The sequence below is a fragment of the Amblyomma mixtum genome, chromosome 2, assembly GCF_055824585.1.
Source record: "Amblyomma mixtum isolate Tamu chromosome 2, ASM5582458v1, whole genome shotgun sequence".
Lineage (NCBI taxonomy): Eukaryota > Metazoa > Arthropoda > Arachnida > Ixodida > Ixodidae > Amblyomma > Amblyomma mixtum.
In genome coordinates, this window is record NC_143013.1 from 223,913,372 (window position 1) to 223,928,291 (window position 14,920).

At 48.9% G+C, this 14,920-nt stretch overlaps 1 protein-coding gene across 1 annotated transcript in view; it reads right to left on the bottom strand.

Annotated features, from left to right (window-relative positions):
* The window catches only part of LOC149362745 (uncharacterized), a 35,526-nt gene extending 24,219 nt beyond the window's left edge, over positions 1-11,307 (bottom strand). Inside the window, exon 1 of the mRNA XM_089568370.1 lies at positions 11,240-11,307. Coding sequence (XP_089424496.1) covers positions 11,240-11,307 — 68 coding nt within the window. The remainder of the gene's footprint in view (positions 1-11,239) is intronic.
* Between the last annotated feature and the right edge of the window lie 3,613 nt (positions 11,308-14,920).

Here is a 14,920-nt window from a genome sequence, read left to right on the forward strand (position 1 = left end):
ATGCCCAAGTAATGGCGGAGGTACCGCGGTTTGCGCACCACACACCAGATGGCGCTGAATTTTCTAAAGGGTCTACTCCGCCTACTAGGCACACTCAGAAATAAGACGCCTCTGTCTAAAACGCACACAGCGGCCATCTCTTGCACTAGCTGCAACATCGCTCCAGCACTCAATTTAAAAAAAATGTGTTTAATTAAACCGGGTTTTCTCCATGGGAGGATTTTGAAGTGAGGGCTAAAAATTGTTTTAGGACGCCCTTTGGGAGCTCTATCCTACTGTTGAAGCTGCAGCTTTACAAGCACTAGGTGCCAAGAACCGAGTTCAATTCGAATGTAATCAATATGTTGGAAAGTTAACAGAGATGAACCTACTTTAAGTGACTACACTCTCTGGCAACGAGAAAGAAACGTTAGAAATAGCACAGAGGTTCTTCACAGTGTTCTATTTTAAGCTGCAGTGCGTAAACTACAAACGCGTGCAAATTTTTTACTGAAAAGGGTAAATATAGTTCTTCGTTTTAAGGTAGGACAATGTACTGTTTGTTTACAGTCGCCCTTCTGCCCACTAGTCCTAATGCGCACTTAGTTCCACTAAGTGCAGTATGATTATGAAGCGGGCTCTGCCGTCGCCCAGTAAAGACGCGCCCATATCTAGGTCATGCAAAGTTTCGCAATTATTAATGCGAAAGCATTTCTCGGCTATGTTGGCGGGGTTGTGTCACCAAAAGGTGTCTGCAAAACGTGTCCGTAAACCGTATCCGGAAAGCGTGTCCTCAGCAGTTGCAAAGAGGTAGCATCAAACGAATGGTTGTGATTCACCAAAACACTCGCTTTGAGAAAAAAATGTACGAAACAAAAAAAAAAACAGCGTTCGTCCTCCTTTCGATTGCGCTGTTGTTTTCAAAAATGTTTGAGTAACTAGACCAACTGTTTGTATATCAAGGTGAAAAATATGAAAAAGTATAGGTACGTATAAAATATAAACGCCAAAGCCGCCACCGAAGCAACCAATATAATTGGTGTACTTGCTGACCTGAGAAAGAGAGAGAGTCCATCAGCCGCTCGAAATTGGCCGGACGATTGCATGGGCCGAACGGCATGATTTCAAACAGGTATACAGCACAAGGTCACGTAGCGGCCTTTTCGCGGTCCATGTCAGGCGAATCGGTCAGCTGTCATCCGGAGCGCAGGATAATAGATGAATTTTCCACTAACGTGGTCGCAACAATAGACCTGCGACTAGCACACGACTTCAGACCTCTAATCCAGCGTATAAGGACTGTCAGCCTCACCAGCAATACTTTCGAGAACCGTTAGCAGCATTCAAAGACAGTGAACCAGAGGGGACTTCCAAGGCGGAACAACCGCATAAAAAATAATGAAAGCCACGCGCCCCTTCCATGACTATTTGCTGAAGTCCCAGAGCTACCTTGACACTTTTTCTTATGATTAACACTAAGCCCTTACGGTCGGAGACGGTGAGTTTTAGATACGGAACAGCAAACACAATCCTGCTTATTACAAAGGCTTGTAGTAGCCTAAGCAGATTTGCCTCCTTTATGCCTGCCTGCTTGTTGGCGACTCGTCGAATTAGCCTACTGGTGTGCTGCGCGCTACGTTGGATTCTTTCCAATGCTTGGGAGTTACATCTTGTGGACTGCACGTGTAGCCCCAGTATGCGCATGCAGTCCACCCGTGGGATTGCCTGTCCACCAACCTTAACAGTGATGTTCGGATTTTCCTTCTTTTTCCGGGCTTGTGCCGTCATCACAAGGATTTATGATTTTTCAGCGGAGTACCGAAGTCCCTTACTTTGCAAGTAGTCTTCTATCGCATGCACCGCCGTCTGCAAAGCTTCCTCTATAAAGCCATCGCTTCCATGGCTCATCCACAGCGTGATATCGTCCTCATAGATACTATGATGGAGTCCCTCTATCTCTACCAGCTTGCTTGGTCAGCCAATCATCGCTATGTTAAATAACATGGGCGAGAGCACAGATCCCTGTGGTGTCCCACGGGCTCCAAGTCTAATCCCTTTCCGTCTACAATTGTCAATGCTGATGTCAGCTGTTCTGTTCGTTAGAAAATCTTTAATATAACTGTAGGTTCGGCTTCAGAACCTTAGCGATGTAAGATTGTCTAGGATAGCGTCGTGGCGGACGTTATCAAAGGCCTTCGCCACATCAAGGCCTACCACTATCCTCGTGTCTTTTGTTTGTGCCTCTATAATATGATGTTTCAGCTGTAGCATGACATCGGTTACAGATAGCCCCGCTCAAAATCCTATCATCGTGTCGGGATACAGCTTGTTTTCTTCTAGAAATCTGTTAAGGCGAGTTTGCACCACGTGCTCCATGAGCTTGCCCACGCGTGACGTAAGCGAAATGGGCCTTAAATTTTCTAACCCCAATTTGTTCCCAGGTTTGGGTATAAAGACTACATTAGCTAACTTCCATCATGTGGGATTGTGCCCTTTTCCCAACAGTCCTGCATGTATGTTGCCAGGTTACTTATCGACCTATTATCTAAATTTCGAAGCATTTTGCTGACCCGATCTGGGCCCGCTGCAGACTTCGTTTTTAACCTATTAATTTCGGCCCTGACTTCACCTACGGTAATCGGGGCATCTAGTGTCTCATTTACCAGTACACGGTATTCCGGGAGCTGGGTTGCATGTGTCGAGGCAATATACCTAGCCTGAACGTCGTCCATTAGTTGGTCGTTCGTTCCCGAGTAGTTGTGTATCGCTTTGTGAAGCTGTTGTTTTGCCGCCGCTTTGCTGTTGACTGGGTCTATCAAGTGGCGAAACAACTGCCATGTTCAGGCAGTACCCATGTTGTGGTCTAAGTTATCGCACGCCCTGTGCCAGTTGTGTAGTGTGAGCTCGAGCGCATATTGTTCGATCTCCATACTGAGACTAGCTATCTGCTTCCGCAGACGTCTATCCCATTTCCTAGTTGCAAGACGGTCCTCCAAGTTTATATTTTTGTGCCACAGGTTTGCCAGCCGACGGTGTACCGCGCATATGTTTTGCTCAGCCTCAATCTCATCGGTAGCCGCCTCCACACCCCGTATTATTTCGCGGCCCCAAGCACTTGTATCCTCTCTTCTATCCCCGGGGTCTCGGCATTCCCGGAATCTGTCCCAATTTATGAACTTGACCTTGCTTTTTTTCTATGTGGTTGGTCCTCTATTAACAACAAATTCTATGATGTTGTGATCGCTTCCTAGCTTTTCGTGAGTGTTGCACTACGTAGCATTGGTACCCTCTGTGACCATCGTAAGGTCTGGTGTTGTGCCGTCTGATATACTGTTACCGCGTCTCGTTGGAAGGTATGGGTCTGTAATAAAGTCTAGGCTGTACTTTTGAATATCCTCCCAAAGCCTATTGCCCTTCGCGTTCGCAGTTTTATACCCCCCCACCTGGTGACGCGCATTGATGTCCCCCAGGATAAGAAGTGGACTGGACTTCGCTTTCCTTTCTGCAAGTCCAAATAGCTCCCCGAACGTGCACCTGGACTGTTTTGGATTGCTTTATAGATTGAGTATGAAGACGCCCGTTTCCTGCCGTTTGTACGGCAGAATCTCGACCACCACGTGATCTGTGTGTGTGTACCCTGTGTCGTGTTGTACGGCCGTAACATTTCTTCTCATAAAGGTGGTCACCGCGATTTCTCCCTACCGCTGGTGTATGCACTATAGCCGGCTAATTTTGAGCCTTCCCCTGTTTCTTGTAGGGCGAGTACCTCCGGCCGATCTCCCGCTGTAAGGAGTAATTCTAATACTGTCCTTTTCTGGAATTTGGCCCTGTTCAAAATTGCGGCAAGCTTCCCTTGAGTCGGTGATAATGACTCGGGACGCTGGATCCGCAGCTGCAAGTGCGGTAGCAACTTCCTCCGCGAATGTAATATTGGGGGCACGGAAGGTGAGGCCCTGAACTGGGTTGTTTTGGTGGACAACGGCAGTCGTGTACCAACCCTCATGGTGTGGACCGGCCGCGTCCGTGTAAAATACCCCTGGTCGAGAACCATACTGCTCGGAAATGGCTTCCGCTCGCGCGAGACGGCGGCCATCATGGGCATCATTTGTCATGTTATTGGGGAGGAGGCGAACCTGTAGTGCGAAGCGCCAGGCCTCGGGCATAGATACCCGCTTCTCCTCTTGGGTTGTGTAATTGATGTGGAGGCGGGTCACTAGGCGGCTACCCGCACTTGTTTTGCTTAACCGCAAGTATTGATTGCTGAGATGAGCCTCGCGCAGCTCCCCAAAGGTGTTCGTCATCCCCAGGCCGAGGAGTCGTTGGTTGGACGTTGCAATTGGGAGGTCGAGAGCTCTCTTATAGATTTTTCGGAGAATCACTCCGAGAGCGTTCTCATCGCATTTGCACAGGTGGAGGTACGGTGCCGAATACAGGATTCGACTAGTTACGAATGCATTGGCCAGCCGCAGGGCGTCTTTGCATCGCAACCCCCCTCGTTTGTTTGATACCCTGCGGACCATACGCCCCACCTGGTCCCCCACCTTGCCGAGTTTCTTCAGCGTGGTGTCAATTTTGCGGTTCTTTTGTATGTAGTGTCCCAATACTCTGATTTCATCGTGTTCAGGTATCGGGCCACTAAGCAGGGAGAGGGCAATATTGGTTGTGCACCTTGGATTGGGACGTACGTGCACGAATTCCGATTTGCTCGGGGAGCACTCAAGGCCGCAGCGGTGTGCATAATCGTCCACAATAGCCGCCGCTTGCTGCAGGTTGGCCTCGATTTCTCCAACCGAACCGTGTGTTGCCCAGAGGGTGATGTCGTCCGCGTACAGGGCATGCTGCACACCCGGGATCTCACCCAGCAGGGTAGGGAGCTTCATCATGGCCAGATTGAAGAGGAGAGGCGAGAGGACTGCTCCCTGTGGAGTCCCTCGAGTACCAAGTTGGTACGGGCCATGTTCACTGTCTTGGAGTCGGCTATATTATTACGGATCTGTGAGGAATTGCTTAATGTATTGGAATGTGTTGTATCCACAGTTCACCTGGGACAGGTGGGAGAGGATGATATCATGCGTCACATTGTCGAAAGCACTCCGCAAGTCCAATGCGAGGACCATCTTTTCATCGCTAGGGTGCTCGACGGGATCAAGAATCTCTCTATGAAGTTGCAGCAGCACATCTGGTGCGGACCGGTGTGGGCGGAACCCGTACATGGTGTCTGCAAAGGCGTTGCGCGTTTCTAGGTAGGTGGATAGTCTGTCTCGGACCATGGTCTCCATCAACTTCCCCAGACAAGAAGGGGGAGATATGGGCCGGAGGTTGTCGGTGTTGAGAGGTTTGCCTGGTTTGGGTATGAATGTGACGAGAGCCGTCTTCCAATCCACTGGGAGAGACGTACCTCCCGTCCAGATGGCATTGAAGTATTCGAGCAGCCGCTCGTAGGCCGGTTCGGGTAGGTTAGCGAGAAGTTTCACAGTTACCTTGTCCCTGTCCGGGGCTGTCCCTCGTTTCATTTTGGCCAGGGCCGCTTTGAGGTCGTGAAGCTGGAACATTACATCCAGCTCTGCGTTCTCGGAACCTGCATACGAGTACGCCGGACCACGCGAACCCTTATCTGTGTACAGATATTTGTCTCGGAGCTCGTCAGCCAGTTTGACTGTGTCTCCGTTGAAGGTGTGAATTTTGTGTGTGAATAATTCCGGCTGTGGGCATTTATCCAAAGTATACAACTAGCCTACCGCTCCTTCTACAATTTATGGCTCCTCTCTAAGAAAGAAGCACAGGTGTGCCTCTCTGTGAGCACGTGTGTTCTCTTATAGCTCAAATCAATTTTGCTAAAACAATTTGCAATTTTCGAAAATGGAAGCCTTTTCCTCATAATATAAATAATGCCTACGAATTATGTCTTTTAGATACTCTTTGTTACAAGCGGATAACTCTTTTTCGCTACACGCTTTTCGCTCCCGTGCAAAAAATGACGCACACGATTTAAAACCAGAGCGAAATGTGCTGCACTCCACTGCCATTTTCAATTTCATATTTTTATTTTGTTACACAGAGCGTTTTGTTTCTGGTTTAACAAGCGCTCGGTAATTTTTCGAGATTTCATGCAGGAATATTTGAATTCCTAGTAGTCGTGAAAAATTCACGACAACCACAACAATGAGAATCCAAAGACACCTCAAATCTGCTCAGCAACTCAAGTTACTTTTAATGACATGACCGGAATAGAAAATCTTTTGTTTTGCTATCATTTAGAATCCACTTTTACAAGGCGATACGTTTTTCACGGCTATAACTATCAACAGATACCGAAAACACACATGCTTAATGCTCGTGTAGCGTATGTATAGTCCAAATGAAATATTTAAAAAAGAACTATAATCTTGGAAGAAAACGAAAACAGCGTTTCGGTTTTTCGACAGTGCCACAGTCAAAACGAACACAGATACCGCGGAAAATGTAAAATATATGTTCTATATAGAGTTGATCTTGAAGCTCCACTAGAATAAAAACGCATGTAGCCAATCTGGTCATTCTGTACCAAAATTAGCCAGGCATCTGTGGCGGAGAATTATGCATCAAACAAACAGATTCGCGCCCTCAGCATGTACTTTGCAATGCTACAGTTCAGGTGTGGGGTGACAGCGCAGCAAGTTATGGGAACGAAAGACAGTGCGCACAGCGTGTAAAAGTACTAGTAAGTTTCTATGCTCATTTCATTGTTAATTTTAGGATCCCACTTTAAAATCATATTCAGGTTATGTTATTGACCTTCGAATTCAAATTGTTGTTTTGCCGCCGCGGTGGCCCAGTGGCTATGGTGCTCGGCTGCTGACCCGAAAGACGCGGGTTCGATCCCGGCCGCGGCGGCTGGAATTTCTTTGGAGGAGAAATTCTAGAGGCCCGTGTACTGTGCGATGTCAGTGCACGTTAAAGAACCCCGGGTGGTCGAAATTTCCGGAGCCCTTCACTACGGCGTCCCTCATAGCCTTAGTCGCTTTGGGACGTTAAACCACATAAAACCAAACCAAATTGTTGTTTTGAATATGCGAAGTCGGACGTCCACGGGGCGTCACACCGAAACAGGTGTGGCAGCTGTGTAACTACGACAGCAAAAACACCTTTCTATGAATGCGGCGCGAATAAAACACAGCAGTGCGACGTTGTGGCTTTCTGCATACGTGGAGCTTACACTTGTAAATGTTTTTAGCATGACTCGTTACTTCATTTCTCAACTACACGTGCACATGACACGAAAAAAGTTCCCTTGACGTATTTATGGTTTTAATAAACTGCTTTTATCGCTGCGGCAATCTTTTTGTTAAGCACGCTAGTCCTGTCATTCCCGGTAGCCCAGCGGACCTCTCAGGTAACAATAATAATCATTACGGAACAAAATCCTAAAAACAGCTGCCTATCATCGCTGAAGGATCACTAACCAACCACGTGAGAGAAAGCACCGCTACTTTTAAGCGCGAGGGGCAGCTCATTAGATATCGTACAAATGGCGGCAATTCCCTCCAAGCTGCTGTGCAGAACGATTCAAAAAGAACCTACTGCAATCGACGCCATATCTGCATTAGTTACCAAGAACTCGGGACAAGCCACTCCGACACTAGATGGTGTATGACTTTGAATGTTAAATTAAATTATAGCCCGTTGAGAACATCCTTGACGTAAGAAAGGAAAATAATGACCGAGGAGCTTCAGAACCGAACCTGATAGACTCCTAGGCTTAGTGGCGGTGTCTGGTGGTGATGTGGTGGTGATGTGGTGATATGGAAAAGCTAATAATTAGTTTCGTTCACACTGTTCTTGAGTACTCTTTTGCTACTACATTTCTTGCGAAAACAGCAAAAATTGCATCTTTCGTTGGTATTGTGGGCGGACCTTTTATCTCATCATTTACAAATCCTATTGGCCGTTAGGTCGTCACACCAATATATTTGCATATGTTACGGAAACGATGCTCAATGCAAAAATCTGCGAATTTTTTCTAATATGTATTTCATGAATACGTAGCTTATTGATATATACAGGTGTAAATACAATTGAAGGAACAAAAAGAGGACCAAATTACAGTCATCAGCCTAAGTTCATGTGATAGGGCTCACAGGGAAAACAGGTCAATCAAAAAAATCTCTGCCTCTCCCGTAAACGAGAGTAGAGCAAGCATGAAATGTTTACGGGCCTAATGTCATCTCGGTGGACACCCGAACCGCACCGTACAGGAAGGGAGGAACGCCACCACCCGTTCAGCGCAATGCCTTGCCATTTGAACGCAAGGTTTTTTGAGGAAAGGAAATGGCGCAGTAATTCTCTGCCATCTCGGTGGACACCCGAACCGCACGTAAAGGAAGGGAGGAACGCCACCACCCGTTCGGCGCGATGCCTTGCCCTTTGAACGCAGCGCTTCTCCCCCGGATCACGTATGACAACGAAGTGTAACGTGGCATTTATGTGCTTTTTGCACGCGTTATTGAAATCGGAAATTATAATTCCGTGCATTATCAAACCCACAGCTCCACTGATATCTTGATAAACATTGAGAAGGCACTGGCAGCAGTTATTTTTTGTCTCATTTGGTGACCAACCGGCGCTTGCATGCCGGTCGCGTAGGAGGGCTTAGAGAGTCGCGTTAAATCTCGTTAAGTCTCGTACGGTGCCCGGATGTTCTCGTTTCAGAGCCCGGATGACTGGAATTCAGTGCCCGGATGAGTGGATTTCAGTGCCCGGCTGAGTGGATTTCAGTGCCCGGATGACTGGAATTCAGTGCCCGGATGAGTGGATTTCAGTGCCCGGATGACTGGAATTCAGTGACCGGATGAGTGGATTTCAGTGCCCGGATGATGGCTCTCGGTCTCGGCGTGACGTCACCACACTGCCGACAACGGGAGCTAAAAGCATTTCATGCTTAAAATCAAAAAACTTAAAAGCAGAAAAAGCCACTTTGCTCGATTTGCTGTAGAAGACACCAGATGAATGTCTGCTGAGACAACGCAGAAATGCATTTTTCTCCCAATTAAGCAGCCATAAACTTTTTCCAACGACAGTATATTTCCTGTCTAAACCTTTAGTGTGACATAAGTGCAAAGTGGGCACCTTTGAAACCCCTTTGATCATATCTGAACAAAACATTTTTAGAACACTGGCTTGAATAATGACATCATACGACAAGCAAATTAGAAAGCCAGCGTCAGGGCTTTGGTGTCTATAAATATCCGCGACACACAGCACGATCGAGCTCCCAGAAAGACATTCGGTGGGCCCCGATATTTTCGGCAACAATTCTTTTTTTTTAATTTTCAGGTGGCACGCACCAATTGCGTTGGAAGCTGTAGAGGATGAAGTGGCGGGAACCACGTTCACTTGTTTGCTTGCTCCGTTGCCGCGCCTACCGGCCCAGCTGGGCGCTGTCGCCGGTGTGCAGCATGCGCTGTACGCCGATGACATCACCCTGTGGGCTACACAGGGTTCCCTTGGAGACATTGAGGCCAACCTGCAGGAGGCGGCGACCATAGTGGACCGTTATGCTCGCCGCTGCGGCCTCCAATGCTCCACCCAAAAGTCTGAATTTGTGCACATACGCCCCTCACCAAAGTGCACAGCCAAAATTTCATTGTCTCTTGAGACAGGTCCAATTCCTGAAAATATCGAAGTCCGGGTACTGGGGCTCTTCATACATCAAAACAGACGGTCAGAAACAACATTGGCCAAACTCCGTCAGGTGGGGGACCAGGTGGGCCGCTTGGTCCGCCGGGTTTCTAACAAGCGCGGGGGGTTACGATGTAAGGACGCCTTGCGGCTGGCGCATGCATTTGTAACCAGCCGAATTCTATATTCGACTCCATACCTCCACCTGCGGAAGCAAGACGAGGATTCACTCGAAGTCATCCTCCGCAAAATTATTAAGCGAGCTCTGGGCCTCCCCGTGAACACCTCCAACAAGCGCCTCCTGGGGCTGGGCATGGTGAACACATTTCGGGAGCTCCGGGAAGCCCACTTGACCAACCAATACACACGTCTCTCAAAGACATCGTCGGGTCGCCGCCTGCTTGCCCGACTGCACATCCAACACACCACTCTTATGGAAGAGCGCGTACGTATTCCATCCCAGTGGAGATGCGCCCTCCACGTGCGCCCTCTTCCCGCGAACATGAACCGTGAAGACCATAATGGCCGGCGCCTGGCGCGGGCGGAAGCCCTGGCCCGCCACTATGGATCGAAACCCGGCGTATTCTACATGGATGCCTCCGGCCCCCACCACGGGGGATGGTACACGGCCGCAGTCATCCACCAATCCAAAACAGTGAACGGCCTTACTTTCCGAGCCCGTGACATAACACACGCGGAGGAGGTCGCCATTGCGTTGGCTGCATCTGATTCCAATTCAAAAACAATTATTTCCGACTCGCGAGGGGCATGTCGGAACGTCGAGCAGGGCTGGGTACCATATCTAGCCTACCGCATTCTCCAAAACAGCGTCTACACCGGGGACCCCGCGCACCGGCGTATCGTTTGGGCTCCTGCTCACATGGGCCTTGAGGGAAATGAGGCAGCTGACGCCGCCGCCCGCGCGCTCTCTCACCGGACATTCCCCTCCGACCCCGACGATCAGGAACTCGAATTCACTCCCGCTTACTCCTTTAAAGACATTGTTTTACATTATCAATCTGGCCATGGTCTTTATCCCCGCCCGTGCAAAGGTCTCTCAAAGGCGGAGGAGCGGCTTTTGCTTCGCCTGTATACCAATACTTTGCTGTGCCCGGCAGCTCTCAAACACTTCGACCCTTCTTTCTCGGGCAGCTGTCCGCACTGTGCGGAGAAGTCTTCGGACATTTACCACATGGTGTGGGCCTGCCCCTCCAACCCTGCTATCCCCCCTCACCCCAACCCAACCCGGGAGGACTGGGAGGCGACCCTGCTCGGCTGCTCTGACCTGCAGGCCCAACGGGCCTTGGTCGCGCGAGCCCGGGCGGCGGCCGACGCCACTGGGGTCCCGAACTAGGGACCTCCACCTAGTACTTGTAAGGGCTGGCCCCCTCTGGGTCAGCTCATGCAATACCTCCAGTAGTGCATGTGTAAATAAATGTTTTCCACCACCACCACCTCCGTTGCCTCAGTGCGCCCAGCATCAGTCTGTAGATAAACAGATCCCACCCGCAACAATATTTGGTGGAGGTTCTGGGCTCACACTCCATTTTCTATTGGGGCCTTCCTCGCAGCCAGCGCTTAGCTGTTCTGCCACAATTCCTGCCAGAAGTCAGTGTCATGACCACCCAGGAGGCTCAGGCCATTTTCCTGGACAACCAGATGCTCGGCCATCCTAGCGGAAACCCGACAGGTTTACCGGTGAATATGAGGAAGAAGTTGAAAATTGGCTGGCGCATTGCCGACGGGTCAGCAAGTATAACCGCTAAGACCCAAATTATCAATTGAATAATATCTGCTTTCTCGCCGGGAATGTCCTGCTGTGGTTCAAGAACCATGAGGACACCCAGATCCCTTGGGTGTTGGTGGACGAAATTATCAAGCGGTGCCAGCGTCGACCTTCTTGGGTCAGGGACATTATTTCTTTGGTTCGGCGGATTGTGCGTGAGGCTTTGACCTCTTAGCTACAAGATGTCGCTGACAATCAGATTAACAGATGATTAACAGATTAACAGATTAACACAACAGATTAATAGATTAACAAGTGACTACTCCGTAACTGAACTGGAATGCTTAGCTCTTGTCTTTGCTGACTGCATGTTCTGCCCGTACTTGTATGGAAGTTCCTTGACGATCGTGACCGATCATCATAGGCCTCATCATCATAGGCCGATCGTGACTGGGTCATAGGCCTCCGTAATCCGTCCGATCGTCTGGCACGTTAGGCTGGACGTCAGCAGGAATACGACATTTGTGCCCCATTTATGTCGCGCTGAAGTGGTAGCTGCCGCAGTGATGCCGACTGGTTGTCTCCTCACCCGATTACACCTACAGCTAGCGAGGAGGAGGACTTCGAGAGGCATTCGGAAGCGCTCTCCACATCGTTTACAACTAGAGAGGCCTTCCGGTGAGAGCAACAGAATGACTTTGCCGTGCAACGTTTCCTTCCCGCACCCTATTCATCGTTCAAGATAGAATAGTACACAAGAACCACTCGCTGAATGGTGCCGCTGGGCTTTTGGCTGTCCCGGAAAATCACCGCAATGATATCCTGCACGTCAAGCATGGCGACATCACATCGGGTCACCTTGGGTTTTTCCATACACAGCACAGGCTACTGGCCGAAACTGTATCGCAGAACTAAATACGTCGGAAGATGCGACCAATTCCATCGCCCAAAGTTTCGCACCACTCCTTCTGCAGGCATTCTGCAGCCAATCAAGACATCAGAGCCTTTCGAAAAAATTGCCAGTGGCTTAGCTAGACCAGGGTATACGTAGCGAAAGCAGTTTCGCCTACTGACATTTCGGTATCGACGTGCCGTCGTTGTCGTTCAGCAACTCGGCGGCGTCTCTTCCCGAGACGTCCCTCTCGTTCTACGGGCGTCTCGGCGACCCGCTTAGCCTTTGTCGCCTCGTTTTCACTTTGTCGGCCTGCCTTCTACCGTGCGACGACTCTGGATCGGAAGACTCAAATTCACGCAGTCTGTACTGCTGCCATGAAACTAGCACGGCCGCTCTCCTTCTTCCGGCTTATATCCCAGCTCTGCGAATGCGCACGACTCTGCGAATGCGCAGTGCGGTGCAGCGGCTGCGGCGCCATGGTTCCCATGGCAGTGGTTGCCTTGGTAACGGCGCGTGCGCAGTAGTGGCCTTTGGCAGGCACCGCGAAATGCGCTTCTCCTAGCCTACTGTAGCTTTTGGTACAAAAGTTTGCGGGGACCTGCTTGCCCCCTTTTGAAAGTATTTAAAAGGACGACGCTGGGTTGTAGTCTGTGTCGACTATTTGACGATATACGTAGGAACTGCAGCCCTTGCATCAGTAAAGGCAGGTCATTGGTTGTCCTTTCTGCTTCACTCTATTATTGCTAGTCATAGTGCTTCCCATGATAACATAATTAAGTGAGAGTGGAAGGAAGTTAACGGGTGATGTTCTAGATCAACGACTTCGGCTGTGCGGTTATAACTACCGGACTCCACGCCTTACCACCCACAAAGCAGAGGTCTTACTAGCGGTACAAACCACACCCTTACAAAGACGCCGTTCGTGTATGTCGCATCGGAATATTGGAACTGGGACGCCGTGTTACCATTTGTCACCTACGAGCACAACACCGCGAACCATGAGGTCACTGGGTATTGCCCTTTTTACCTGCCCCTTCCTACCATCGTTCCCATTTCGTCTCATGAAGACATTTCACTCTGTCAGCTGTTATATCGTGCTCAAGAAGGTCGCCGACTGTCCCGTTTGCGCCCCTTGTCTTATCAATTTCGCTCAAAAGATTACTATGACGAGTTTCACGAAGCGGCTACATGCGCTAGAGAAAATTTCGTTTGGATTTGAACACCATTGCCTAAGCGCAGTTTTTACCAGGTGTTTTTGTTCACGTATTCTGGCGCTACTATGCCATAAAAAAATAAGTGCTTCTCGCACGATGTGGTTTGGGCTGCCCAGCAGTTCAATTCAATGGTTAACTCTAGGTCGACTTGCAAAAAACTTTATCCATTGCACTGCTGGGGGCAAAGAATCGTTCGGAACCAACCCGGTACCTTCAGAAAGCTCGAAAAAGAGCGAATCGCCTCGGAAAAGGCGAAAACCGAAGTTAAAGACGGGCAGCGGCTGATAGTCCGGGGTGGTTCGAAAGTAATCTGCGTCCGAGGTAAAATAAGACGAATGGACGCCATCTGTTCGCACAACGCGGTGTCTCGCATAAATACAGTCAAGTTTGAATGGTGCGGAATCGCGACGAAAACCGCCTTTGTAGAGCAGTGTCGATGAGAGACTAGGATGCCACCATAGACGCAGTGTTCTACGTGATCGTTCCTACTCACTAATATGGCTGCCAAAAACAGAGTCCGAAACTGAATCAGAGTTCTGAACGTACAGCGTGTTGTTACTTGCCCAGAAGCCGCATAGATCTTGCAGAATGGACACTTTGGCGTCATCGTTCAAATTGAACGAGTTGAATAGCCTCAATATAGAAAGAGTTGACTAATGTTCAATACTAACTTTAACTGGAACCGTTAGTCTCTTTATTTATTGAGAGGCATGTTGTCCAACGTAAGTCATATCCGCATCAACTTTTACAACCTCGAAAAGGCAGTTACGATCGGAGCTGCGGTCGAACAAATTTTGCCTATATCACGCCAATGTATATGCGCTTTAAAAAATCTTGTAGGCAAAGCAACCTCTTCGATGCACATAACTAGTTGAAGCAGCCAAATTTTTGGAGGCCTAAGCAGCGAGAGTAACTTGAATATTTTTATTTTTTAAAACTTTAGTTTTAAAAACTGATATGAATATTACTTACGGTGGGCAACACGGCTCTCATTAATTAAGGATACTGACAGTAAGAGTTAAATGTGAACTTTAACTGTTGCTATCGATCTATTGCTATTGCTATAGCGCTGTTTGACGCAGCTGATAGCACGTCTTAGCAGCATTCTGATGCAGTGACAATGCCTACCGAAAAAACGCTCTTATAACTCGAATTGCCTACTTTAAAAATTTGCCCTAACGCAGCGGAACTGGCGACGTAAGCAGCCAAAGCCGACGCGGCAATAGATTTTTTGCACCATTATAAATGAGCGAAAGAAAGGAAAAGGAACGCATGCAATTGTCGCTAGAGGCAACAGGCGCACCTGAGATGGCAGCGCACGACAGCTGTAAACAGCCGTTGCAGCTTAAAGCATTGTGCCCTGGTTACTTCTGACCACTCATGTAAATAGTAGTCCCCATGCGTTCCATTCATAGTCGATATTCCTGAATGCACAGACAGGCCGTCTAT